General features: G+C 38.5%; 1 protein-coding gene across 1 annotated transcript in view; it reads right to left on the bottom strand.

Moving 5' to 3' along the window:
* The window catches only part of lamb2 (laminin, beta 2 (laminin S)), a 42,436-nt gene that overhangs the window by 2,749 nt on the left and 15,666 nt on the right, over positions 1-24,021 (bottom strand). Inside the window, exons 5-32 of the mRNA XM_077725910.1 lie at positions 23,917-23,990; positions 23,646-23,834; positions 23,034-23,097; positions 22,750-22,952; positions 22,547-22,667; positions 21,591-21,779; positions 20,531-20,710; positions 19,953-20,065; positions 18,485-18,564; positions 16,366-16,501; positions 16,125-16,283; positions 15,475-15,602; positions 14,394-14,526; positions 14,134-14,326; positions 13,405-13,548; positions 12,072-12,303; positions 11,780-11,949; positions 7,661-7,885; positions 7,346-7,563; positions 7,061-7,157; positions 6,359-6,540; positions 6,105-6,295; positions 4,322-4,506; positions 3,489-3,730; positions 2,437-2,640; positions 1,661-1,805; positions 1,381-1,588; positions 481-622 (exon numbers count right to left, since the gene is read on the bottom strand). Coding sequence (XP_077582036.1) covers positions 481-622; positions 1,381-1,588; positions 1,661-1,805; positions 2,437-2,640; positions 3,489-3,730; positions 4,322-4,506; positions 6,105-6,295; positions 6,359-6,540; positions 7,061-7,157; positions 7,346-7,563; positions 7,661-7,885; positions 11,780-11,949; positions 12,072-12,303; positions 13,405-13,548; positions 14,134-14,326; positions 14,394-14,526; positions 15,475-15,602; positions 16,125-16,283; positions 16,366-16,501; positions 18,485-18,564; positions 19,953-20,065; positions 20,531-20,710; positions 21,591-21,779; positions 22,547-22,667; positions 22,750-22,952; positions 23,034-23,097; positions 23,646-23,834; positions 23,917-23,990 — 4,547 coding nt within the window. The remainder of the gene's footprint in view (positions 1-480; positions 623-1,380; positions 1,589-1,660; positions 1,806-2,436; positions 2,641-3,488; positions 3,731-4,321; positions 4,507-6,104; positions 6,296-6,358; positions 6,541-7,060; positions 7,158-7,345; positions 7,564-7,660; positions 7,886-11,779; positions 11,950-12,071; positions 12,304-13,404; positions 13,549-14,133; positions 14,327-14,393; positions 14,527-15,474; positions 15,603-16,124; positions 16,284-16,365; positions 16,502-18,484; positions 18,565-19,952; positions 20,066-20,530; positions 20,711-21,590; positions 21,780-22,546; positions 22,668-22,749; positions 22,953-23,033; positions 23,098-23,645; positions 23,835-23,916; positions 23,991-24,021) is intronic.

Genomic DNA, 24,021 nt, shown 5'->3' with positions numbered 1-24,021 from the left:
TCCTTTGTCAATACACCCAGTATGACGGCGAGCACACCAATTGACTCATTTTGACAATTGTTCAATTCGTACACAGAAAATGAGGACTTTGATGGATTTGTGGGTGATGATGACGAGAGTACATTGTAAAATGGCTAAATAAAGTACAACCAAACTCAGTTTCGCTTCCGTTGCCTTTTTAAAAACGTGTTTTTAGCGTGTGTCTGTATGTTTAAGCTGGTATATGTTTTGCCATACCTGGCTGCGTCTTTAAAAACGGTGTGTCCTTTGTGTGTGTCAAATACAGAAATAGCACTCGTTACTGACACTGCGGCTTAAGATGCGATGCGCCATATAGTCGGGAAAATACGGTAAATTAAATTAATACACTTAATTTCAATGACAGTGGGAAAATTGTTTTGGAATTGTAAAAAACTCCATCAGTGTCAGGGTCGATTGTCTGAAAAAAAAAGAAATTAGACTAAAGTTTGGTTGGCTTACCTGTGCCAGGCGGTTCTCAGTGTCATCTATGTCATCTCTGGCTCTAGCGATGGCCTTTTCTGCAGATGTCTGGGCTGTCTTAGCATCCACCAAGGCCTGCTTCACTGTCTCTGTAGTGGTCTTTACTCCTTCAGCGTGATGCCTAAACAGAAAATAGTAAAAACAAATCTTCCTTGCAAAAATAAGCAGTAGACATAGGAGTCACCTATTTTGTTGGCCTATTTTCTCAATTCAGAGTGTTAGCCAATTTCTAAGGTAATTAACTAATGTCTATTGTAATCTACTTTATTTATATCGTATTTTTCCATATATAAGGCGCACTGTATTATAAGGTGCACTGTGTATTTTGGAGAAAATTTAAGACTTAAGTGCACCTTATAGTCGTGAAAATACGGTAATTGCTATTGACTTCCAGGTATGAAGCACTCACTACACAGTCACCTCTAGAGCCAGCCATTGTTGATGTTTTGGATTTTTTGTATAAAATCTTGCAGTGGGGGAGGAGCTATATGATGGAAGATTTTGTAAACTAAGATGGCATCTGCATATTTAACAGTATTGTTTCACTTCAGGCGTTTGGGTTTTTTTAATATCCAACAGTGGTGGTTTTTCGTTTTTGGTTTTCTGTTTTTTCCATATATAAGGCGCATTGGATTATAAGGCGCACTGTCTATTTTGGAGAAAATTTAAGACTTTTAAGTGTGCCTTATAGTCGTGAAAATACGGTACTTGAAATTTCAGTAACAGTAATATGACAGTAATGTGACTTTTATCTCATTTGGATGCATTGTTTTGATCTCTTTCTGCAAAATTATATTTTGAATTTTTTTTTTTTTTCTCATTTTAAATAGTCATTCTGTGAATCACTGTTGATTAAAAACTACGATGCAAAACAAATACCTTGCTCTCTTGGCATCAAGCAGTAGTTTTTCTGCTCTACGGACATCGTCTTGCGTCTGTGCCAGGATGGCATCTACGTTAGAAAGGCTTCGGACACGTTCCTTAATTTCATCGGCAAGATGTCTGATCTGGAGAGGAGAAGCTGGGATGGAGAGTTCCAGCACACGGTTTGCAACCGTCTCGATATGGTCAGGGTCTGCCCCTTCCTCTGAAAGCACGAATGGAATTGTTTTAAATTTCTCAAGTCCGAATCATGATGTCATCTGTCTCACAGACTTACGCATGAGGAAGTCTCTGATTTGTTTGATAAGGTCTCGCAGGTCATTGTTGGAACGTTCTACTTTACTCTTGGTGGCTTTGGTTTTGTCCAGAGCTGCTTGGGCTTTACCTTTGGCCTCTTCCGCTTTGTTCTTGGCCTCCGCCACCTGAACAAAACAACACAATGACTGAAATGTCGCGGTAATAAATGTATAGTAAGTACATTCATTCATTTTCTGAGCTGCCTATCCCCACAAGGCAGGCAGGCGGTGCCAGAGGCTATCCCAGGCAACTATGGGCACCAGGTGGGGCATATCTTGAGTTGGGGGCCAGCCAGGAGATGGACGACCAGTCACGCTTAAACGAGGGTTAATTTAGAGCACATGTCTCAAAGTGGCGGCTCGGGGGCCAAATGTGGCCCGATACATCACTTTGTGTGGCCCGAGAAAGTAAATCATGAGTGGCAACTTTCTGTTTTAGGATCAAATTAAAATGAAGAGTATAGATGTGTATTAAATTTCCTGATTTTCCCCCTTTTATATCAATAATTGTAATTTTTTAATCAATTTTTTCTGTGTTTTTAGTTTAAAAATCCTTTTGTAAAATCTAAAAATATATTTTAAAAAAGCTAAAATAAACATTGTTTTAGATCTATAAAAAACTGAATATTTGGGGATTTTAATCCAGTTATTTTAATCCATTTATTTAAAAAAAAATCTAAATATTATATCTAAAATGGTCCACGTGAAATCAAGTTGACGTCAAAACTGTACAACTAAATATGGTGCTTTTTCATACCTTGGTGACGAGGCCCTCCACTTCTCCCATGGCTTTGTTGAGCTGCTTCTCGGCATGTTTGGCCCTCTCCAAAGCATTATCAGCCGCCGCTACAGCACCGTCACAGTTCAGGCCTCCACAATGACGGTTACCCTCGTCGTCACGACAACCTGCACCTCCACAAGGGCTTTCTGCACAGGGAGCTTCACCTGATGTACCGCAAACCTATCATGGGATAGGATTAAGATTACTTCTTATTTTGTATCTTTACTACCATCATTAATCCTGGAGCATTAATATTAACTAACATTAAAAATGATCCAAAAAAGCTCCAAATTATTTGGATGTAATCAAAGCAACGACCCAGAGTAATTTCCAAAGAAATGACATTTTGTGGAAAGAAATATATTTCCTAATTTGGTACGTAAGGCAGCCGGTACCCGGACATTTGGTACCCGGACGTTTGGTCCCCGGATGTTTGGTACCCGGACGTTTGGTCCCCGGATGTTTGGTCCCCGGACGTTTGGTCCCCGGACGTTTGGTCCCCGGACGTTTGGTCCCCGGACGTTTGGTCCCCGGACGTTTGGTCCCCGGGCGTTTGGTCCCCGGACGTTTGGTCCCCGGACGTTTGGTCCCCGGACGTTTGGTCCCCGGACGTTTGGTCTAACGGACGTTTGGTCCCCGGACGTTTGGTCTAACGAACGTTTGGTCAAATGGACGTTTGGTCGAACGGGCGTTTGGTCGACAGTAAGTTCACTCTCTCTCATGATTATAATTTTGAGAGCGAGAGATTACCTGGTTGATCGCTTTCAACAGTAAACTCTCTCTCTTTCTCATGATTTTAATTTTGAGAGCGAGCGAATCCGGTGACCAATCGTCCATTCGACGAAACGTCCAGGGACCAAGTGTCCGTCGACCAAACGTCCAGTCACGTAGGCAGCCGATCACGAGTCCATTAACTCATACAATTGCTTGCAAAGGAACAAACTGTCAGTAGCATCTGCCATGCAAATGGCTTTAGCTGTTGTACACATACATAATTTAGATACTAGATGGCAAAGACATGGTCAAACCTTTTCATTGATCTTCTGCATGTCCATATCCTGGACTTTGGTCTTGAGTTCTGACAGCGAGCGCTTGTTGGCGGCATTTTTGCGGTTGAAATCATCCTTCTTGGCAGTGATGAGGCGTTCGGTGCGACGGCGGGTATTCGCTGATTGGCTCACTGTGCTGGGCCTGTTTACTGTTGATTGATTTGCACGGAGCTCAGCATCCCAAGACTTGTTGTAGGAGGTACGAATGCTGTCATATGCGCCTGAGAGAAAGTAGATGGATGAAGAGTTTTCACTTTTTCATTAAAACATAACTAAACTAAATATTGAAATGAACCAAAGAACTTGTGAAATTAGTATGATTGCATTTTAAGTCGGTCTATTGTCAATGTTTATGTAACAATACATTGTGTTTATCTTCTTGATTCATATTTTAGCTCAAATAATGGTAAATATAAGGAATATTATTTAAACAAGTACCAAACACAGCAGTTAATGGAGCCTCAATCATGGATATTTATATTGTCAATTCATAATTTCCAGTGTTCTACATATATGTTCCTGTTTCTCAAAGATACTTCAAATGCAGCTTTAATTGTAGTTTTATTACGAATTACCAATGTCTTGGTATCCATAGATATTAGGAAAATTATGAAAACATTTGAAAATACACTACCATATTAGACAAAGGCCACCATAGTTCACCTGGAATTTAGCATATCGATTTTTTTAAGTGAACACACAAATAATTTGTGCTAGGTTACAATTTCAGAGACAATTTCACAAGGCAAGTTCAATATTGTGGTATTTGGAGGAAGTAAGAAAATCAATACTTGGTCTTTTCAACTGCTCACCTAAGAAATTGGAGTTTTTCAGAATATCGAGCTGGTGATGGAGCTGCTCTGAAGTCATATTCAGTTCTCTGGCCTCTCGCTCTAAAGAGCTTAAGTCCTGGCTTGCCTCAGAGTTGCTGTCCTGGATGACAGTAAGATCTCCTTCTAGGCGATTCAGTGTGTCGGTAGTCTCCCCAATCTGAGATCTAAAGGAAATACCGATAGAGTTGAGTGAATGAGAAGATGTCTTTTGAAATGGTACATTTCATGCCAAATCGACCAATACTCAGTTTAGCATTTACAAAAATCAAGGATTTCAAAAATTATGTAGATACATATAAGGCTAGGTCTGGTACACATGTGTCAAAGTGGCGGCACCGGGGGCCAAATCTGGCCCGCCGCATCAATTTGTGTGGCCCGAGAAAGTAAATGATGAGTGCAGACTTTCTGTTTTAGGATCAAATTAAAATGAAGAGTATAGATTTATATTAAATTTCCTGATTTTTCCTCTTTTAAAGTAATAATTGTATTTTTTTAATCCATCCATCCAAGTTTTTAGTTAAAAAATAATGCATCATTTTGTGTGGCCCGGGAAAGTAAATCATGACTTTTTTGTTTTAGGATCAAATTAAAATGAAGAACATAGATGTAAATTAAATGCCATGATTGTTTCCCTTTTAGAACAATAAATGTAATTTTTTTTTCTGTTTTTAGTTCAGAAATAATAGTATAAATGTATTTTATATTTTACTCATTTTTCCCCTTTGAAATCAATAATTGTAATTTATTAATCCATTTTTTCTGTGTTTTTAGGTCAAAAATCATTTTGTAAAATCTAAAAATATATTTAAAAAAAGCTAAAATAAACCTTGTTGTAGATCTATACAAAACTGAATATTCAGGGTTTTTAATCCAGTTCTTTTAATCCATTTACTCAAAAATAAATCTAAATACTACATCTAAAATGGTCCAGCCCACATAAAATCGAGTTGACATTAACGGAGCCCGCGAACCAACTCGAGTCTGACACCCTTGGTCTAGAACAGTGATTTTCAAACTTTTTTGGCCACCGCCCCCTTCACCGCCGGGCCAAAATGCCAACGCCCCCCTCTTTACCCCTTTCCAACGAACGAAGCTTAAATAAATAGAAGACAGGCGCCTCAGATATTATTCGCTAATTTCGTTTCTTTTAATAGACCAATGCGCAGTTCACCTCGAATCATAAAAATTGATAGCTGATGCATTAAGCCGGTGGCTGTGCGCATACGTCTGTGGTTAAGCGTTGCCGGCGCGCTATTGTGTGCTCCTCTGCGGCTGACTGGATGGTGGTGGTTTCCCCAGTCGCCTGCATCGACGATAAACTCGCGACAATTAGTGATATACGGTATATGCGCGCTGCTCGTGAGCGCTCGAGCAGACAACGTTTCTTGTTTCAATAAAGCTTGTTTTTTGTCGACTTTTTATTACAGACAATCCATTTTTCCGGTCTTTCTACAAACACCAACGTCACATTTTACTGTAATTGCTCCATCGCCCCCTTCACTATTTCAACGCCCCCCATTCGCCTGTTTATTCGTCAGCGCCCCCCTGAAAGTTCACACCGCCCCCCGGGGGGCGGTACCGCCCACTTTGAAAACCACTGGTCTAGAAGTATTTGGAAAATGATGTCATTTTGGTATAATACACCAAACTGGATTGGACAGAGATTCTGTTAAGAACGACTTAGTACATTATATATTGTAGCATTTTCTCTAAGACATAAACACGGGCACACAACAACAAAAACATAAAAGAATGCTCCTACCTAAGCTGTTCAATAAGCTCCATCAATGTGGAAATGGCAGCAGCTGTAGCATTGCGTGAGTTGACTATGTTCTGAACTTGAGCCAGTTTCCCCTCCAGATCATTGAAAGTTTTCTCATAAACTCCAGTGAGGCCAGTGGTCTGAATCTCATGAGCACGTTCCGCCAAAGCTCGAGTACGCACTGCCAAGTCCTGGTGTAGGAAGAGATATTAATTTTTGTTCATTTTACATTGATTCGATATTGATATCTGCACCTGGACAATACGGTCCCAGTCCCCAAAGCATTGATGGCAGGGCTGGCAGTTGGGGAAGACACCAGAGAATCCTCGTGCACACTGGTCGCAGCGGACACCAGACACGCCTTGCTGGCATACGCAGTGACCTGTGACTCGGTTGCACTGAGACGTCTCAATGCCTCGCCAGTCACAGTCACAAGCTGGAAGAGTGGAACAGGATATAGAAAATTTAGTTATGTTGAATACTAGACAGCTAGCCCTAAAAAGAGGCTGCATTGGTTTAGAAACATCGTTTTTGTCATACTAAAAGTAAAAGAAATCAAATTACATGCTGTGCAGTTAAAATATAGTGGCATGTAAAACACTGTAGCTGGACGTTTGGTCGAACGGACGTTTGGTCGAACGGACGTTTGGTCGAACGGACGTTTGGTCGAACGGACTTTTGGTCGAACGGACGTTTGGTCGAACGGACGTTTGGTCGAACGGACGTTTGGTCGAACGGACGTTTGATCGAACGGACGTTCAGTCGACGGAGGGTTCTCTCTCTCATGATTATAATTTTGGGAGCAAGCGAATCCAGCAACTAAACGTCCGTTTGACGAAACGTTAATATAACAAGCACACTCATTTAATATACATTAAATAATTTAATTTAATATAACATAATAATAATAATAATAATAACAAAAGAATTGCATGACTTCTGCTAATTGTCCTAACCTCTGCACTGTGTCCTCGGGTCTCCCCAAAAGTTCTCCTGACAGTCCCTGCAGTTCTGTCCACCAAATCCATCACGACATTGGCACTGTCCAGAGAACTGAACAACACAAATTGGAAGAAACAAAGTCATTAAATGATCAATAAATGCAATCACATGTACACATCCACAAGTATAATTCATATTTTGAATTATATATATTCTATATATTTTTTGGTTACTACCCTATCTTGAAGTGAAACTAATTTTGTGATGCATTGCTTGTTATTAATGTTTACTATAAGTACCTCGTTACATGATGAAGTGACTGAGTTGTTTGGGTCACAATCGCAGGGATCACAGCCTTTACCACTGGCCAGATTCCAGTGTCCAGGTGAGCAGTGGTCACAAGTCAGACCCATTACATTTGGTAAACACTGGCACTGTCCACTATTCCGTTGGCAGACGCAGTCCTCACGATCAATACACTGGCTACGCTCCGTACCCAGGAAATTACATACACACTCTAAAGTGAGCATGAGGAACACGGTCATTTTAGCTTTTTATTTCCCCGAACTTTATGAGCACTGGAAGTCAAACTTTTGATTGAAAATGTGTCTTACTCCTGCAGTTACGTCTTGAAGCGTCTCCAAAATAGCCGCTTTTGCAGACGCCACAATCAGGTCCTTCTGTGTTATAAAGACATTTTCTGCAGACGCCATTCCGCCGGTCACATGATTCAATGTCAGATATGTCGATGTTGTTGTTGCACTGGCATGGCTGGCAGCGCCCGCCCGGCTGTGAGGGGTTGCCATAGTAACCTGGGGCACATTCCCCGCATCGGGTACCTAAATTGAGCGAAAAAACAGATCATTTAGATTCCAAGAAAGACAATAATATAGTTTTCAAAGATTTCATTTGTTTCTATAGATACTGAAACTCCATTCCTGAATTAACCAATTAACTCACAAATTCAGTTTTATTTTCTGTTGTCATGCAGAATTTTTTCTTATAACTAAAGCCATTACTAACAGCCAATCAGTGATTGGTGTCGTGGAAGCATCTTAAAGGGAAGAAAATAGAGAAAATATACCTGTACACAGATGCTGTAAAGAACAATAAATAAATGAGAGTTCTAACATACTACTCATTTTCAGCCTATGAAGTACTTATTATTCTTTTGAGAACATTTTTTTCTATAGTAGGGGTGTCAGACTCAGGTTGGTTCGCGAGCCGCTTTAACGTCAAATTGATTTCACATGGGCCAGACCATTTTAGATATAATATTTAGATTTTTTTTAATAAATGGATTAAAAGAACTGGATTATAAGCCTCGAATATTCCATTTTTTTGTAGATCTAAAACAATGTTTATTTTAGATTTTTAAAAATATATTTTTAGATTTTAAAAAAATATTTTTGAACTAAAAACTGAAAAAAATGAGAAAAAAACTACAATTATTGATTTAAAAAAGGTCAAATCAGGGAATTTAATATACATATATACCTTCCATTTTAATTTGATCCTAAAACAGAAAGTCAGCACTCATCATTTACTTTCCCGGGCCACAAAAAATGATGCGGCGGGCCAGATTTGGCCCCCGGGCCGCCACTTTGACACACGTATACAAATAAGTTAACCAGACGGAAAAAAAGAGCTAGTGAAATGAATACATTTGTTGAAAATGGGCTGACTCAAATTAGAAGGTTGTTTTTGTCAGAATGCCGGAAATGTAGTGGATTTACAATAATTAGTCAATGGTCTAATTAGAGTCAACATAATGTGGTGGAGTCCAGAAATAGCTAGCAAAATAGTCCTCTAATCCTTGCCAAATCAGGCAAGCCCAGAAGAGCACATACAATGATTAACTGTTCTCTATAACACTGTTTTTAACATAGAAAAAGGATGCCAGTATTCTCACTAGGCTCCTGCTTTGTACCTGAAATGTGTGGCACTGCCAGACAAAATACCTGACATATTTGAGCCTAGCGGGAAGGAGTACAAAAGGAAATTAAAAAATGAGGCAATGGAAAAGTGCGGAAAGATGAAAAAGAGCTCGGTTTCATATAGAGCTAAGCGGAGAAAATATGAGAGCTGGGCACCAATGGGAAAAGAAAAGGAGTATCAGCTGTTGGTTTTTGGTGGTGATTATACTAAGGTTAGTCAATAAGAGCTCAAGATGATGTGTATTAAAATCTGTGTATGAATGCTTAAGGCAAGGGTGTCAGACTCGGGTTGGTTTGCGGGCCGCATTAACGTCAACTCGGTTTCATGTGGGCCGGACCATTTTAGATATAATATTTAGATATTTTTGTATAAATGGATTAAAAGAACTGGATAAAAAGCCCTGAATATTCAGTGTTTTATAGATCTAGAACAATGTTTATTTTAGCTTTTTAAAAATATATTTTTAGATTTTACAAAATGATTTTTGAACTAAAAACACAGAAAAAAATGATTAAAAAATTACAATTATTGATTTAAAAGGGGGAAAATCAGGAAATTTAATATAACAAATAAATTAACAGGTCTGACTTGGCACAGGTGCAAGAACACATTAAGAGAACATCACTATTTATATGAATATTACGTTTTTTATAGATCTAAATTAATGTTTATTTTAGCTTTTTTTTAAATATATTTTTAGATTTTACAAAATGATTTCTGAATTAAAAAAACTGAAAAATTTGATAAAAAAATGACAATTATTGATTTAAAAGTGGGAAAATCAGGAAATGTAATATACATCTATACTCTTCATTTTAATTTGATCCTAAAACAGAAAGTCGGCACTCATCATTTATTTTACCGGGCCGCACAAAATACTACGGCGGGCCACATTTAGCCCCCGGGCCGCCACTTTGACACCTGTGAAGTAAATGAGCATGTTTCAGACCCACTGAGGGAAATGCACATTACATCAACGGACTAACGGAGATCATTTGCTGCTGTATAAGGATATAAGAGTTGAGAAAATGTTCAATGAAATAAATAAGACAAAAGTGGTAAATCAATATTTAAGATCAGTGTCCCAGCTTCTCCGGAGTACTTAACACGGTCAATGAGAAAGAAATATCTGTAGAGCCAGATCTGAGCACCTCTGACCACAGGGTGCTTAAGCCAATACATGCGTGGGTGGGCAGAATTCGTGGGAAAGAAAGACTTGTGGTGATGCTGCTGGTGGTGGTGGTGGTAGAAGGGTCAACTCAATGTTTACTTACGCTTACAAATGGTCAGCCTGGAGCGTTTAACAATTCCTGTACCAGTAATGCAGGAAGGAAACAGCAAATGGTTAGATACTAAAAGTAATTGATTTCAATTGGCCTTCATTTGAAGTTGTTGTGTTGAGAAGATGGGGGTATGAAAGGAAATTACTAAAACTGTTATTCCCAGTATTCAAAGACGTAGCCTTTGTTGGCGTACTTTAAATTTGTGGTAGAAGCCCTATAAGAAACTGTTTTATTGGTGCTCGGATGTTTGGTCGTCGGTCTTTTGGTCGCCGGTCTTTTGGTCGCCGGTCTTTTGGTCGCCGGTCTTTTGGTCGCCGGTCTTTTGGTCGCCGGTCTTTCGGTCGCCGGTCTTTTGGTCGCCGGTCTTTTGGTCGCCGGTCTTTTGGTCGCCGGTCTTTTGGTCGCCGGTCTTTTGGTCGCCGGTCTTTTGGTCGCCGGTCTTTTGGTCGCCGGTCTTTTGGTCGCCGGTCTTTTGGTCGCCGGTCTTTTGGTCGCCGGTCTTTTGGTCTCCGGTCTTTTGGTCTCCGGTCTTTTGGTCTCCGGTCTTTTGGTCTCCGGTCTTTTGGTCTCCGGTCTTTTGGTCTCCGGTCTTTTGGTCGCCGGTCTTTTGGTCGCCGGTCTTTTGGTCGCCGGTCTTTTGGTCGCCGGTCTTTTGGTCGCCGGTCTTTCGGTCGCCGGTCTTTTGGTCGCCGGTCTTTTGGTCGCCGGTCTTTTGGTCGCCGGTCTTTTGGTCGCCGGTCTTTTGGTCGCCGGTCTTTTGGTCGCCGGTCTTTTGGTCGCCGGTCTTTTGTCGCCGGTCATTTGGTCGCCGGTCTTTTGGTCGCCGGTCTTTTGGTCGCCGGTCTTTTGGTCGCCGGTCTTTTGGTCGCCGGTCAAATGGTGACAGAGAGTTAACTGTTGAAACCAGCTCTCAAAATTATATTCAAGAGAGATCGTATAATATCTAAGAGAGAGAGAGTTTAATATCCAAGCACTGTTTATATCTAAGTACTGTTGAAAACAGTCGATATTTAGATATTAAACTCTCTCATGAATATAATTTTGAGAGCTGGTTTCAACAGTACTTAGATATTAAACAGTACTTAGATATTAAACAGTACTTAGATATTAAAATTACTTAGATACTAAACAGTACTTAGATATTCATCTGTACTTAGATATTAAACAGTACTTAGATATTAAACAGTACTAGATATTAAACAGTACTTAGATATTAAAATTACTTAGATATTAAAATTACTTAGATACTAAACAGTACTTAGATATTCATCTGTACTTAGATATTAAACAGGACTTAGATATTAAACAGTACTTAGATATTAAACAGTACTTAGATATTAAACAGTACTTAGATCTTAAACTCTCTCTCTCTCATGAATATAATTTTGAGAGCTGGTTTCAACAGTAAACTCTCTGTCACCATTTGAGACCGGCGACCAAAGGTCTGGTCACGATTTTAATTATGTGAAAATGAGTACATAATGATCATAATCATTCTATACATATGTTCACCTGTGTATCCCTGATTACAGTTGCAAACAATTTGCCGGTTACGGTTGTCTTGGTAACAGGATGCTGCAAACAGACGTCCACTCGTGGGGCCATCAGGACAAGGGCAGGGACGACACCAGCTGGCAGATGCTTTGCCCAGAATTGGGTTACCATAGTAACCATTGGCACACCTGCACAAATGGTGACGTCAATACAGGAAAATGTATTTTTAGTGAATTGTACCACGACTTAATGGATTTTTACTTGTGTAAAATAACATTTTTGCAATGCAGATTTCATGGAAAGGCCTCACCTGTCGCATTTGTCTCCTCCCGTGCTGTCCCTGCAGTTAATACACGCACCAGTCCTCTGATCGCACTCGTCAGCGTGACCGTTGCACTGGCAAAGGCGGCAGTTGGGGAAGCCCCAGTAACCTGCCTGGCATCGGTCGCAGTGCTGGCCAAATGCCCCAGGTCGACATTGGCAGAGCCCCGTGTACTTGTTACATTGCCGGGTGACCGAGCCTTCCAAGCTGCAACCACATGCTACAAAAAAGAGAAGATGAGGTGGATATGATGAATGAATATGGGATTTGTTGGAAATTGATTGGTCTTGAATTTACTGCCCTTAAAAGCGCGTCGCTTTAACGTCAACTTGATTTCATAATATTTAGATATTTTTTTTTATATAAATGGATTAAAAGAAATAGATTAAAAGCCCTGAATATTCAGTTTTTTATAGATCGAAAACAATGTTTATTTTAGATTTTTTTAAATATATTTTTAGATTATATGAAATGATTTTTGAACTAAAAACAGAAAAAAATGGATTAAAAATTACAATTATTGATTTAAGGCGCTGGGCAGCTGCTCCATAAAAAAAAAGACATAAAAAAAAAAAAACACAAAAAAGACACACACAAAAAAAGACAATGTAAAAACTCGATTTTCATTTTAGATATAATATTTAGATTTTTTTAAATAAATGGATTAAAAGAACTAGATCAAAATCCCTGAATTTTCATTTTTTTTCTAGATCTAAAACAATGTTTATTATAGGTTTTTTAAAATATATTTTTAGATTTTATAAAATGATTTTTGAATTAAAAACAGAAAAAATGATTAAAAAATACAATTATTGATTTAAAAGAGGGAAAATCAGGAAATGTAATATACATCTATACTCTTCGTTTTAATTTGATCCTAAAATGATGAAAACATTGATGAAAAAATTGATTAAATGAACTGAATCTAAAGCCCTGAATATTCAGTTTTTTATAGATTTAAAACTGTTTATTTGAGCTTTTTTTTCTGAGTAAGGGAAACTCTTTTAATCAATAGGTTCCATATTAAAGTGGAAATTAGAAAGTATTTTTATATATTTTTAGATTTTACAAAATGATTTTTGAACTAAAGACAGAAAATGGATTAAAAAATTACAATTATTGATTTAAAAGGTGGAAAATCAGGAAATTTAATATACATCTATACTCTTCATTTTAATTTGATCTTAAAACAGAAAGTCAGCACTCATCATTTTTTTTCCCGGGCCGCACAAAATAAAGCGGCGGGCCAGATTAGGCCCCGGGCCGCTACTTTGACATCTGTGATCTAGAATGTTTAAAAAGAGTTTATAACTCCTCTTACCGATACAGCCAGAGGGTCCAAATCCATAAGTTCCAGGTGCACACTGCTCACACCGTCGACCAATCACATTGGGCCTGCAGCGGCACTGACCCCCATGTACTTCGCAGACGGAGCTGACGGAACCCTGTCGGTCGCAGTCACAAGCTGCAAAAAAAAAAAAAAAAGATTAAAAAAATTTATATATGTAGATGGCCACTTTTTTGGTGGTGAGTGAAGAGAAACAACACAAAACCACCATGAAAATCTGTATATATCTATATCCGTTTATACCAGGGGTGGGCAAACTTTTGGGCCCAGGGGGCCACATTGACTTAAAAATTTTGACAGATGGTGCCGGGTTAGCACAAGATACGATACACATAAAAAAGTGCATCCGTTAACAGTACATATGAAACATAAACAGAAAAAAGGACTAAAATATTAACATACTCATCATTCATCATTAAAGTAAAAAGTATAAAGTACAAAGTAAAGTAAAAAGGAATGTATTAAGAAATATTAAAAAGTCATTGAAAAAAAAGATAGATGGGGCTGTAAAACACAAAAAAACCTAATAATTGGACGGAGCTACTGCCACTGGCTTCCGCGTGACGGCGCCATCTTGAAAAAAATTAAAATTAAGGAAAAAAAAACATTATTTGGACAACATCGACGGGCCGGATTAAAAAGCCTCGCGGACCGAAAGTGGCCCGCAGTCCATAGTTTTGCCCAAGTCTGCTTTATACTCACGCAAAGCCCCATCGTTGATTACAGCCGACATGCTAGAAATCAGCTTAGAACAGGCGTCACTCATGGATGGGCGGGTCAAACTCTTCGCCCCATCATGGCAACGGTATCGCTCATAGGTTTGTTTCCTACTAATAGAAGCCAGGTCTCCGGCGTTAAAGATCTCCATGGAAGAGTGACGAGGCATCAAAGCAATCTGAAGTGAAGAGAGAAAGATGAGAAAAATGTCGTTGTGTGGAACATTTGTTAGGAAAGAAGCTTACCGAATCCACAAGAAGAAACGCATTGGCGGCTCCATTAAGGACAGTGTTGGCATCTTGATATCGTCTGAACTCAAAGCGAATGGTGTACGTCACACCTTCTTCTAAGCACACAGGCTGAGGTGGGACCCCAAACCTAAGAACAAAGAAATTCTGTGGTCAGCCATCCTTAAGAAACCAGTCGTATATTTCTATATTATTTTCTCCAATTGGAAAAAACATGCACTCCCTACCTGAAGTAGTCAGATGGATTAGCAATGCTATTTAGATCAGGGGGAGCGGGGGTGTATATTAATCTATATTTATCTTGTTTTTGTATTAGTATTCCTTTATTTCTATAGCTCACTGGTGTCAAAGTGGTGGCCCGAGGGCCAAATCTGGTCCGCCACATCATTTTGTGTGGCCCTGGAAAGTAAATCATGAGTGCCGACTTTCTGTTTTAGGATCAAATTAAAATTATAGATATAGATGTATATTAAATGTCCTGATTTTTTCCCCCTTTTAAATGAATATTTGTCATTTTTAAATCCATTTTTCTGTGTTTTTAGTTAAAAGATAAGATTGTAAAATCTAAAAATATATAAAAATGCTAAAATAAACTGTTTTAGATCACGTGTGTCAAAGTGCCGGCACGGGGGGCTAAATCTGGCCCGCCGCATCATTTTGCGTGGCCCGGGAAAGTCAATCATGAGTGCCGACTTTCTATTTTAGGAACAAATTAAAATGAACAGTATAGATGAATATTAAATTTCCTGATTTTCCCCTTTTAAATCAATAATTGTCATTTTTTTAATCCATTTTTTCTGTTTTTAGTTCAAAAAAACATTGTTTTCGATCTATAAAAAACTGAATATTCAGGGCTTTAAATCCAGTTCTTTTAATCCATTTATAAAAAACAAAAATCTAAATATTATATCTAAAATGGTCTGGCCCACGTGAATTCAAGTTGACATTAAAGCGGCCCGCGAACTTACCCGAGTCTGACACCCCTGCTATAGCTGAATGTCTTTCCTCCATCCCCACTTTAGTAGCTTAATGTGTGTGTATGTGTCTATAGTCGGGCATGTGCACTGTAAGAACAAACCTGGCACCAGCAGGCAGTGCTACAACAAGCTTGTCATCATCTGGGATTGTGTTTCCACAAGGGCTACTGGTTGGAATCGGGCCTGGACGGATCACTCTTATTCGTACCTCTTCCCAGTCGCGAGGCATCTGGAATGAATGGATGATGACTTAGAATTGATGCATGACAGTGCTTCTCAAATAGTGGGGCGCGCCCCCCTGGGGGGGGGGGGCGTCGTGCGATACCTGGGGGGGGCGCGTGTAACCCTGGGGAACAGGATTTTATTTGGCCGTACTAGTATAAAGTGTAATTGCGCATATACTACAGTAGCTGGCAGTGGCGCTCTCATTTATTTTTTAATTCAGACATTGATGCACTTAAAATCTTTTCTGTTGCAGACTTAAAACAAGATTTAATAAAGTTATTCTTTGTAAGTTTGACTATATTTCTTTCTTTTTTCCCTTTTCTTTAATGTTAATCAGGATAAAATGTTGTACTTCTAACAATTTTATAAAATGATTTTATTTATAGTCACGGTGGGAAGTGGGGGTGGGGGGCGCGAACAGTTTTCTTCTTGCTAGGGGGGGCCTAACAGAAAATAATTGAGAAGCACTGATGCATGTCAACAAGTAGATATATTATAATAGTAGAAGCAAAAAAATGGCACATACTTGCGACTCATAGCGGATAAGCAAATCATACTCCATTGAATAAGGGATGTTGTTAATAATGAACTCAAGAGTGCCACCTTCAGGTACACGAGCAAACCCAATATCCGTCCATGTGACTAGTTGATCTTGTTGGTGTTCTCTGGTTTCCAGTGTACAGCCCTAATCATGAAGAAATACTCTCAATTATGCAATCTAATGCAATAAGTTGTAATACAGATTATTTACATTCATATTGTCTCACCTGAGCCATTTTGGCCAACTCAGCTTCATATAATAAGTAATCCAAAGCCATGAAGAAGTATCCAGACTCCACTTGTGAACACTGGCGTCCTGTCATGTGACTGCGGCAGTTACATTGACCATTTTCCATGGAGCACCTATGGAGAACAAAGATATTTTATGGTAGATCATGTTAATTTGTGATGTAGCAAGCTTATAAATATATAGACAGGAAGCAAGCAGGATTTTTAGAGTTGGTTCGCGGGTCGCTTTAACGTCAACTTGATTTCATGTGGGCCGGACCATTTTAGATATAATTTTAGATTTTTTTTTTTTTAATAAGTGGATTAAAAGAACTGGATTAAAATCCCTGAATATTCAGTTTTTTTATAGATCTAAAACAATGTTTATCTTAGCTTTTTTAAAATATATTTTTAGATTTTACAAAATGATTTTTGAACTAAAAACACAGAAAAAATGATTAAAAAAATTACAATTATTGATTTCAAAGGGTAAAAAATTGGAAATTTAATATAGATTTATCCTATTCATTTTAATTTGATCCTAAAACAGAAAGTCAGCACTTTTTACAAATATTTTTAGATTTTACAAAATGATTTTTGAACTAAAAACACAGAAAAAATGGATTAAAAAATGACAATTATTGATTTAAAAGGGGTAAAATCAGGAAATTTAATATACATTTATACTATTCATTTTAATTTGATCCTAAAACAGAAAGTCGGCATTTTTTGAAAATATTTTTAGATTTTACAAAAATATTTTTAACTAAAAACAGAAAAAAAAGGATTAGAAAAATTACATTTATTGTTCTAAAAGGGAAAAAATCATGATATTTAATATACATCTATATTCTTCATTTTTATTTGATCCTAAAACAGAAAGTCGGCACTTTAAAAAATATATATTTTTAGATTTTACAAAATAATTTATGAACAAAAAACACAGAAAAAATGGATTAGGATTTACTTTCCCGGGCCACACAAAATAATGGAGCGTGCCAGATTTGGCCCCCGAGCCGCCACTTTGACATGTGCTCTACCATCAATGTCACATTAGATAAAAATGTCAGCCTGATGGTCCACATAAGCAAAGTCAGTTGGCTCTACTGTCTCAGAATCATAAGTTTTTCTATGGTAAAGTGTTGTGGCTTTTTGGCTGTTTTGAGAGAAATTAGATACTATGATTTAAAATAAAAAGACCACCACATTGTTGATGACCGCAAATAATCTGACAGAACAGATCTGGATTTTCCCAAGCATTCTGATACAGCAATAGTAGATGATTTTACAAATTGGCTCATGTTACAAGAGGGTAATTTATCCCACATTTAAGTGCCCAGAACTGCTGATGAATGACTACTAGGGCAGTGAATCTCCAATGCATTCAGTTATTTGGTATAAAACAAGGGTGTCAGACTCGGGTTGGTGCGCGGGCCTCGTTAACATCAACTTGATTTCATGTGGGCTATTTAAACTTTTTTTATATACATGGATTAAAAGAACTGGATTAAAAGCCCTGAATATTCCGTTTTTTTGATAAATCTAAAACAATGTTTATTTTAGCTTTTATTATATATTTTTTTAAATTTTACAAAATTATTTTTGAACTAAAAACATTAGATTTTTTTTAATAAATGGATTAAAAGAACTGGATTAAAAGCCCTGAATATTCAGTTTTTTTATAGATCTAAAACAATGTTTATTTTAGCGTTTTTAACATATATTTTTAGATTTTACAAAATGATTTTTGAACTAAAAACTGAAAAAAATGATTAAAAAATTACAATTATTGATATAAAAGGGGGAAAATCCGGAAATTTACTATACATCTATACTCTTAATTATTATTTAATCCTAAAACAGAAAGTCGGCACTCATGATTTACATTCCCTGGCCACAAAAAAATGATGCGGCGGGCCAGATTTGGCCCCCGAGCCGCCACTTTGACACATGTGGTACATAAACTAAAGAAAACTAACAAATTAATCTAATGGAGAAAATGTAGCATTAAAAAGTACATACATATAAATAAGAGAACGTCAATCTCTTGTGTTTTAGACTAAACAGGAGGTCAGATACATGCTATCTATTTTAATCTACTCAGTCATCATCACTCACATGTTATCCAGAGCAGCTCCGATATCACATTCACATCCTCGGCAGCCATTCAGGTCGAGACTCAGGCCCCAATGTTCTGGCTAGGATAAATAAATAGATATCGAGGTAGTAACAACAGTCAATACAGCAGCAAACATCATTTTAGATGATATAAAAATGTATGAGTCACACACATTGATGCCAAGACTGTAATCCGAAAAACAAACATTCACAGTTTTATGGTGTAGCCTCATAGTCTGGTTCTTGTTTTTTAACATTATGTGGTTGTACTTTCTTCAAATGAGAAAAAAATACACATGGATGATGTTGTATATGAATAATATATCAGGATTCTTTTTACACATTTTTTAAAGTCACACCAGATCCATTTTAAGACTTGACCATTTTTAGGCTGACAGCAACCTACACCAAGTGGATTAACCTAAAATGTTTCAACTAAATTTAGACACAGAACCCATGGCAAGAGTTCAAATTCCTGCCCACACTATTCTTGCCTGAATGAGTAGGACAAGACAGACAGTAAAAATATAAATAACAAAGTGGAAGCCAAGGTGAAAAACTCAAAGTGAATGGGATGTAATGTTCATTTGGGGAGATCTATGTTTAGTTGAATGTATTTTGTAAATTACCGTATTTTCACGACTATAAGGCGCACCCTCAATGAATGACTTTTCCCCATATATAAGGCGCACTGGATTATGAGGCGCACTGCATTATAAGGCGCATCCTCAATGAATGACATTTTCCCATATATAAGGCGCACTGCATTATAAGGCGCACCCTCAATGAATTACATTTTTCCATATATAAGGCGCACTGGATTATAAGGCACACCCTCAAGGAATGGCTCATTTAATTTTTTTTCTGTATATAAAGCGCACTGGATTATAAGGCGCCCTGTCTATTTTGGAGAAAAATCTAAGACTTAAGTGCGCCTTATAGTCGTGAAAATACAGTATGTTTTTTTTAAGGATTTTTTTGTTTTTATTCTGCGTGGAGGCCACTATTGGTGGAAGTACTATTGTTTATTCAATATATGTTTTGCATTTATCAGTGTCAGTACAGATTTTTTTGTTTTCCAGCCTTATTCTATTTCAAACTTGACTGTAGAAGCTAAATACCGTATTTTCCATGTATAAGGCGCACCACATTATAAGGAACATCGCATTATAAGGCACACCCTAAATGAATGGCGCATTTTATTTTTTCCATATATAAGGCGCACTCGATTATAAGGCGCACCCTCAATGAATGACATTTTTCCCATATATAAGGCGCACTGGATTATAAAGCGCACCCTCAATGAATGGCACATTTTATTTGTTTCCATATATAAGGCGCACTGGATTATAAGGCGCACTGTCTATTTTGGAGAAAATTTCAGACTTTTAAGTGCGCCTTGTAGTCTGTATATGAAAATACGGTTGTATGCATTATTGTAAGGAAAGTACTTTTTTTTTTTTTTTACCTGACACTTGTCACAGCTTCTTCCAGTAACGAGTCGCTTACAGAAGCAGTCTCCACTGACTGGATCACAGTGGGAGCTGCCTATGACCGTTCCCCTGTGGTCACACCGACAAGCTGCAGAAATATTAAAATGATTAATAAACTCTAAATGAAGTTTTAAAATCTTTTGTTTTAAATTCACAGCAAAAAAAACTGGAAGGATGTTAAGTTATAACTTGGTCTGATGGTAAATACAGCTAAGATTGACTTTGGTTTTCAAAGGGGAAACGAATGCAACCCCACAAAGTTATGGCTCCGGAGCCACATGTGGCCCTTTTGATAGGTGCATCTGGCTCTTTGCTAACCTGTGAGCTAAAATATGGAAATGGTTGGTGACAGAATTGAGATATTACATCTAGAACTGCTTTAATGTTCATTTTTTTTGCAGTAGACTCTTCTGGAACGCATCCTCTCATTGATTGGCAACAGCATAATAATGTTTCCTTTTTTCCACTTTAAAAGTAGTGAAATTACCAAAAAAAAAAACCTGCCATATTAACGCAATTAACGATATCAACGCAATATATGTGCATTACTTACGCTGGCAACCCTGAGGGTTTTCGGCACTTAGACCAAAGTAGCCGGTTTTACACTTGTCACAGCGTTGGCCTTCTACGTTGGCCTTGCAGCGACACTGACCGGCCACCATTCCCAGCGCCGCCTCTGTGTGGCTGTCACACATTCCTCCATTCTGAGAACCTTCCGGGTCGCAGTCGCAAGCTGTGGGAAGCACAAGGTCATATTAGTGTGAGGTGGTACCCTGGACGTTTGGTCGACGGACGTTTGGTCGAACGGACGTTTGGTCGAACGGACGTTTGGTCGACGGACGTTTGGTCGACAGACGTTTGGTCAAACGGACGTTTGGTCAAACGGACGTTTGGTCAAACGGACGTTTGGTCAAACGGACGTTTGGTCAAACGGACGTTTGGTCAAACGGACGTTTGGTCGACGGACGTTTGGTCCCCGGACATTTTGTCCCCGGACATTTTGTCCCCGGACATTTTGTCCCCGGACATTTTGTCCCCGGACATTTTGTCCCCGGACATTTTGTCCCCGGACATTTTGTCCCCGGACATTTTGTCCCCGGACATTTTGTCCCCGGACATTTTGTCCTCGGACATTTTGTCCCCGGACATTTGGTCCCCGGACATTTTGTCCCCGGACATTTTGTCCCCGAACATTTTGTCCCCGGACATTTTGTCAAACGGACGTTTGGTCGACCGACGTTTGGTCCCCGGACATTTTGTAGAACGGACGTTTGGTCAACGGACAGTTCTCTCTCTCATGATTATAATTTTGAGAGTGAGAGATTACCTGGTTGATCGCTTTGAACAGTAAACTCTCTCTCTCTCTCTTGCTCATGATTATAATTTTGAGAGCGAGCGAATCCTTCGACCAAACGTCTGTTCGACGAAACGTCCGGGGACCAGGAGTCCGTCAACCAAATGTCCGTAAACCAAATGTCCGGTCATGGTATGGGGTGAGAGATCAATTAATTGTAATGTGAGAAAGGATCCACTTTCCTCAAATTGATCCCAAAAAATAAAAAACCCACATTATTGATTAAAAAATATTATTTTTTCACCCAAATACAACTCACCTACACACGCCCGTGGGTCCCGGATGTCTTTAAAGGGTTCTTTGTAGTAAAAAGGCTTGCAGACTTCACAGTTTCGACCCATCGTATTGTGCTGGCAGTCGTCGCACACTCCACCACTGATATTACCCGTGGCCAAATATACAGCCATATCAAAATGGCACATGGACGAATGGCTATTGCAATTGCACTCTGAAAAACAATGCCTTTGTCAGTCTAAAATACTCTCAAACAGATTATCTACAATAACTAGAGGATTTTGCAATATAATAGTATATGGTAAGACCAGTGGCAAGCCGTCAGGGCCTTCTCTGCTGGCCTAAGAAATATCTGAATCATATATTATTAAATTTTGTCCATCAATATTTATTAGAAAAATCCAAATAGTCTGTTAGCTTCCTTCATTGTTTTTCCGCCCTGGTTGCACTGGTTCCATTTGTGTCTTTTCATATTGAAGCATTTAACCAATCACATTTCAGCCATTATTTGTTGCCAGGGTCAGAAATCTGCCTCAAGGCCTTCACAATCACTTCTGCAGGCTCTGCTGCATTAAAAAAGTGTCGATAAGATTGTTGCTTTAACCAATTAAATTCGATTTGGTGACACCAAGGCGTAGGGATACGTCATTGCCTTCTCACAGGCGTAGTGACACGTCATCGCTTTCACCAAATATGATTGGCTAGCCAGAGTGAGCTAGCTAGAGCTCGCAAGCTCAACCCACAATGGCCAACGGAGGAAAACAAATGGATTTGGTTGCAGATTTGCTGGCAAAGACATTTTCCAGACTAACTTTTCAAGAAAAAAAAAGCTGGACATCATTAAGAAAGATCGGACTTTGCCAACTTTGCCTTTCCAACACAATTTAATAAAAACTCATTGCAAAACTGAGTCAGGAATCTCATATGCCATGTCATTTTGCCCCACAGTTAAAAACTGATATATTGTTGATATGAGCTCACTTTTGCAGGCGTTGGTGTTTCTGCCCTCGGCGGGTCTCCAAGGCATGTCGTTGTAGAAGTCCTCACAGCGTTCACAATTCAAACCTTTGGTGTTGTGGTTACACACACACTTTCCATGTACCTGAAATAATAAACCAAGAAGAATGACAATAGCAACATTTTGGAAGGCAAAGCCAAATACAATTTGTTAGTCTGATACCAACCATCCCTTCGAAATCGTCCGTGATGCCATCAATTGGGGCGCATTCGGAGGCGTGGCCATAACAAAAGCAGTTCCCACGTACTACCAGCTCATATATAGCATAGTAATACTTTTCTTTGATTTCAGGTCGAGGATCCAACAAGTTGTCTCCCAGTGTGTGAAGTTTGGTGAAATTAACCCTTAAATTTGTGATTTTCAGCTGGTCTGCAAAGCAAAAACAAGTATTTTTTTTACTTTTATCACTTGGAAATTCACTTCATTGAAAATCAGAAATTAGTGACCTACTCTGGATATTTGGGCTGTATGGATCCTCAATTCTAATGGCTGGATCCAGTACCCTGTAGATGACCTAGAACAGGATTAATATGTGTTACAATATCATTTTGGAAGTTCCTAGGAATAATACAGTGTTCCCTCGCTACTTCGTGGTTCAGCTACCGCGGACTCAGAGCTTTGCGGATTTTTTGGGGGGAAAAAAATACAAATATTAAATTGAAACAAAATATTTTACAGTTTTTTTTGTTATAACATGAATTTCACTCTCTCTACCCGTATTCTATATGGTGTACTGTATACAGGGGGGTAAAAAAATAAAAATAAAAAAAATAAAAAAATAAAAAAATAAAAAATTGCATTAAATTCAAATTAAGCATTTTTGAAGGGGAATCCCTACTTCGCGGAAATTCACTTATTGCGGGTGGTCCCGGTCCCCATTAACCGTGATAACCGAGGGAACACTGTAATAGTCTAAAAATAAAAATGTACACAAAATGACAGAAAAGGATTTTAACAATAGTTTAACCACCAGCATTTGAGTTAATTCAATTATCTTTAAATTGTGAGTTATGATTGAAAAATTTCAAACTAAAAGATGATAATAAATGAAACCTTACGTACCTCTCCCTCGGTGGATGGTTCAATATCTGAATAACGGGATTCACAGATGACGTCGTTAATGGTGTGCAGAGCACCAATTGATATGCCGGGGAAGTTGGTAGCACAGTCATGGGAGAAGTAGCGATATATCTGCCATGTGCGTCCAAAATCAGATGAGCGCTCGATTAGCATGGCTGCCGGACGAAATGTCTGCCAGGAAAGAAAAACAAAGGGATATAAGGGATAAGGGATTCATAGTTTTTGATAAAAGTGGCAGAATTATTGACACTACCTTGAAGGTCATGATGAGGTGAGTGAAATGAAACTCTGCTTCCAAGTCTAGTTGGAGATGCACATTGGATTTTCCTGTATTAAGAAAACACATTACAATTATTTA

This window comes from Stigmatopora nigra, chromosome 1, assembly GCF_051989575.1.
Source record: "Stigmatopora nigra isolate UIUO_SnigA chromosome 1, RoL_Snig_1.1, whole genome shotgun sequence".
NCBI lineage: Eukaryota > Metazoa > Chordata > Actinopteri > Syngnathiformes > Syngnathidae > Stigmatopora > Stigmatopora nigra.
This window is presented reverse-complemented; position numbering and strand designations above follow the sequence as displayed.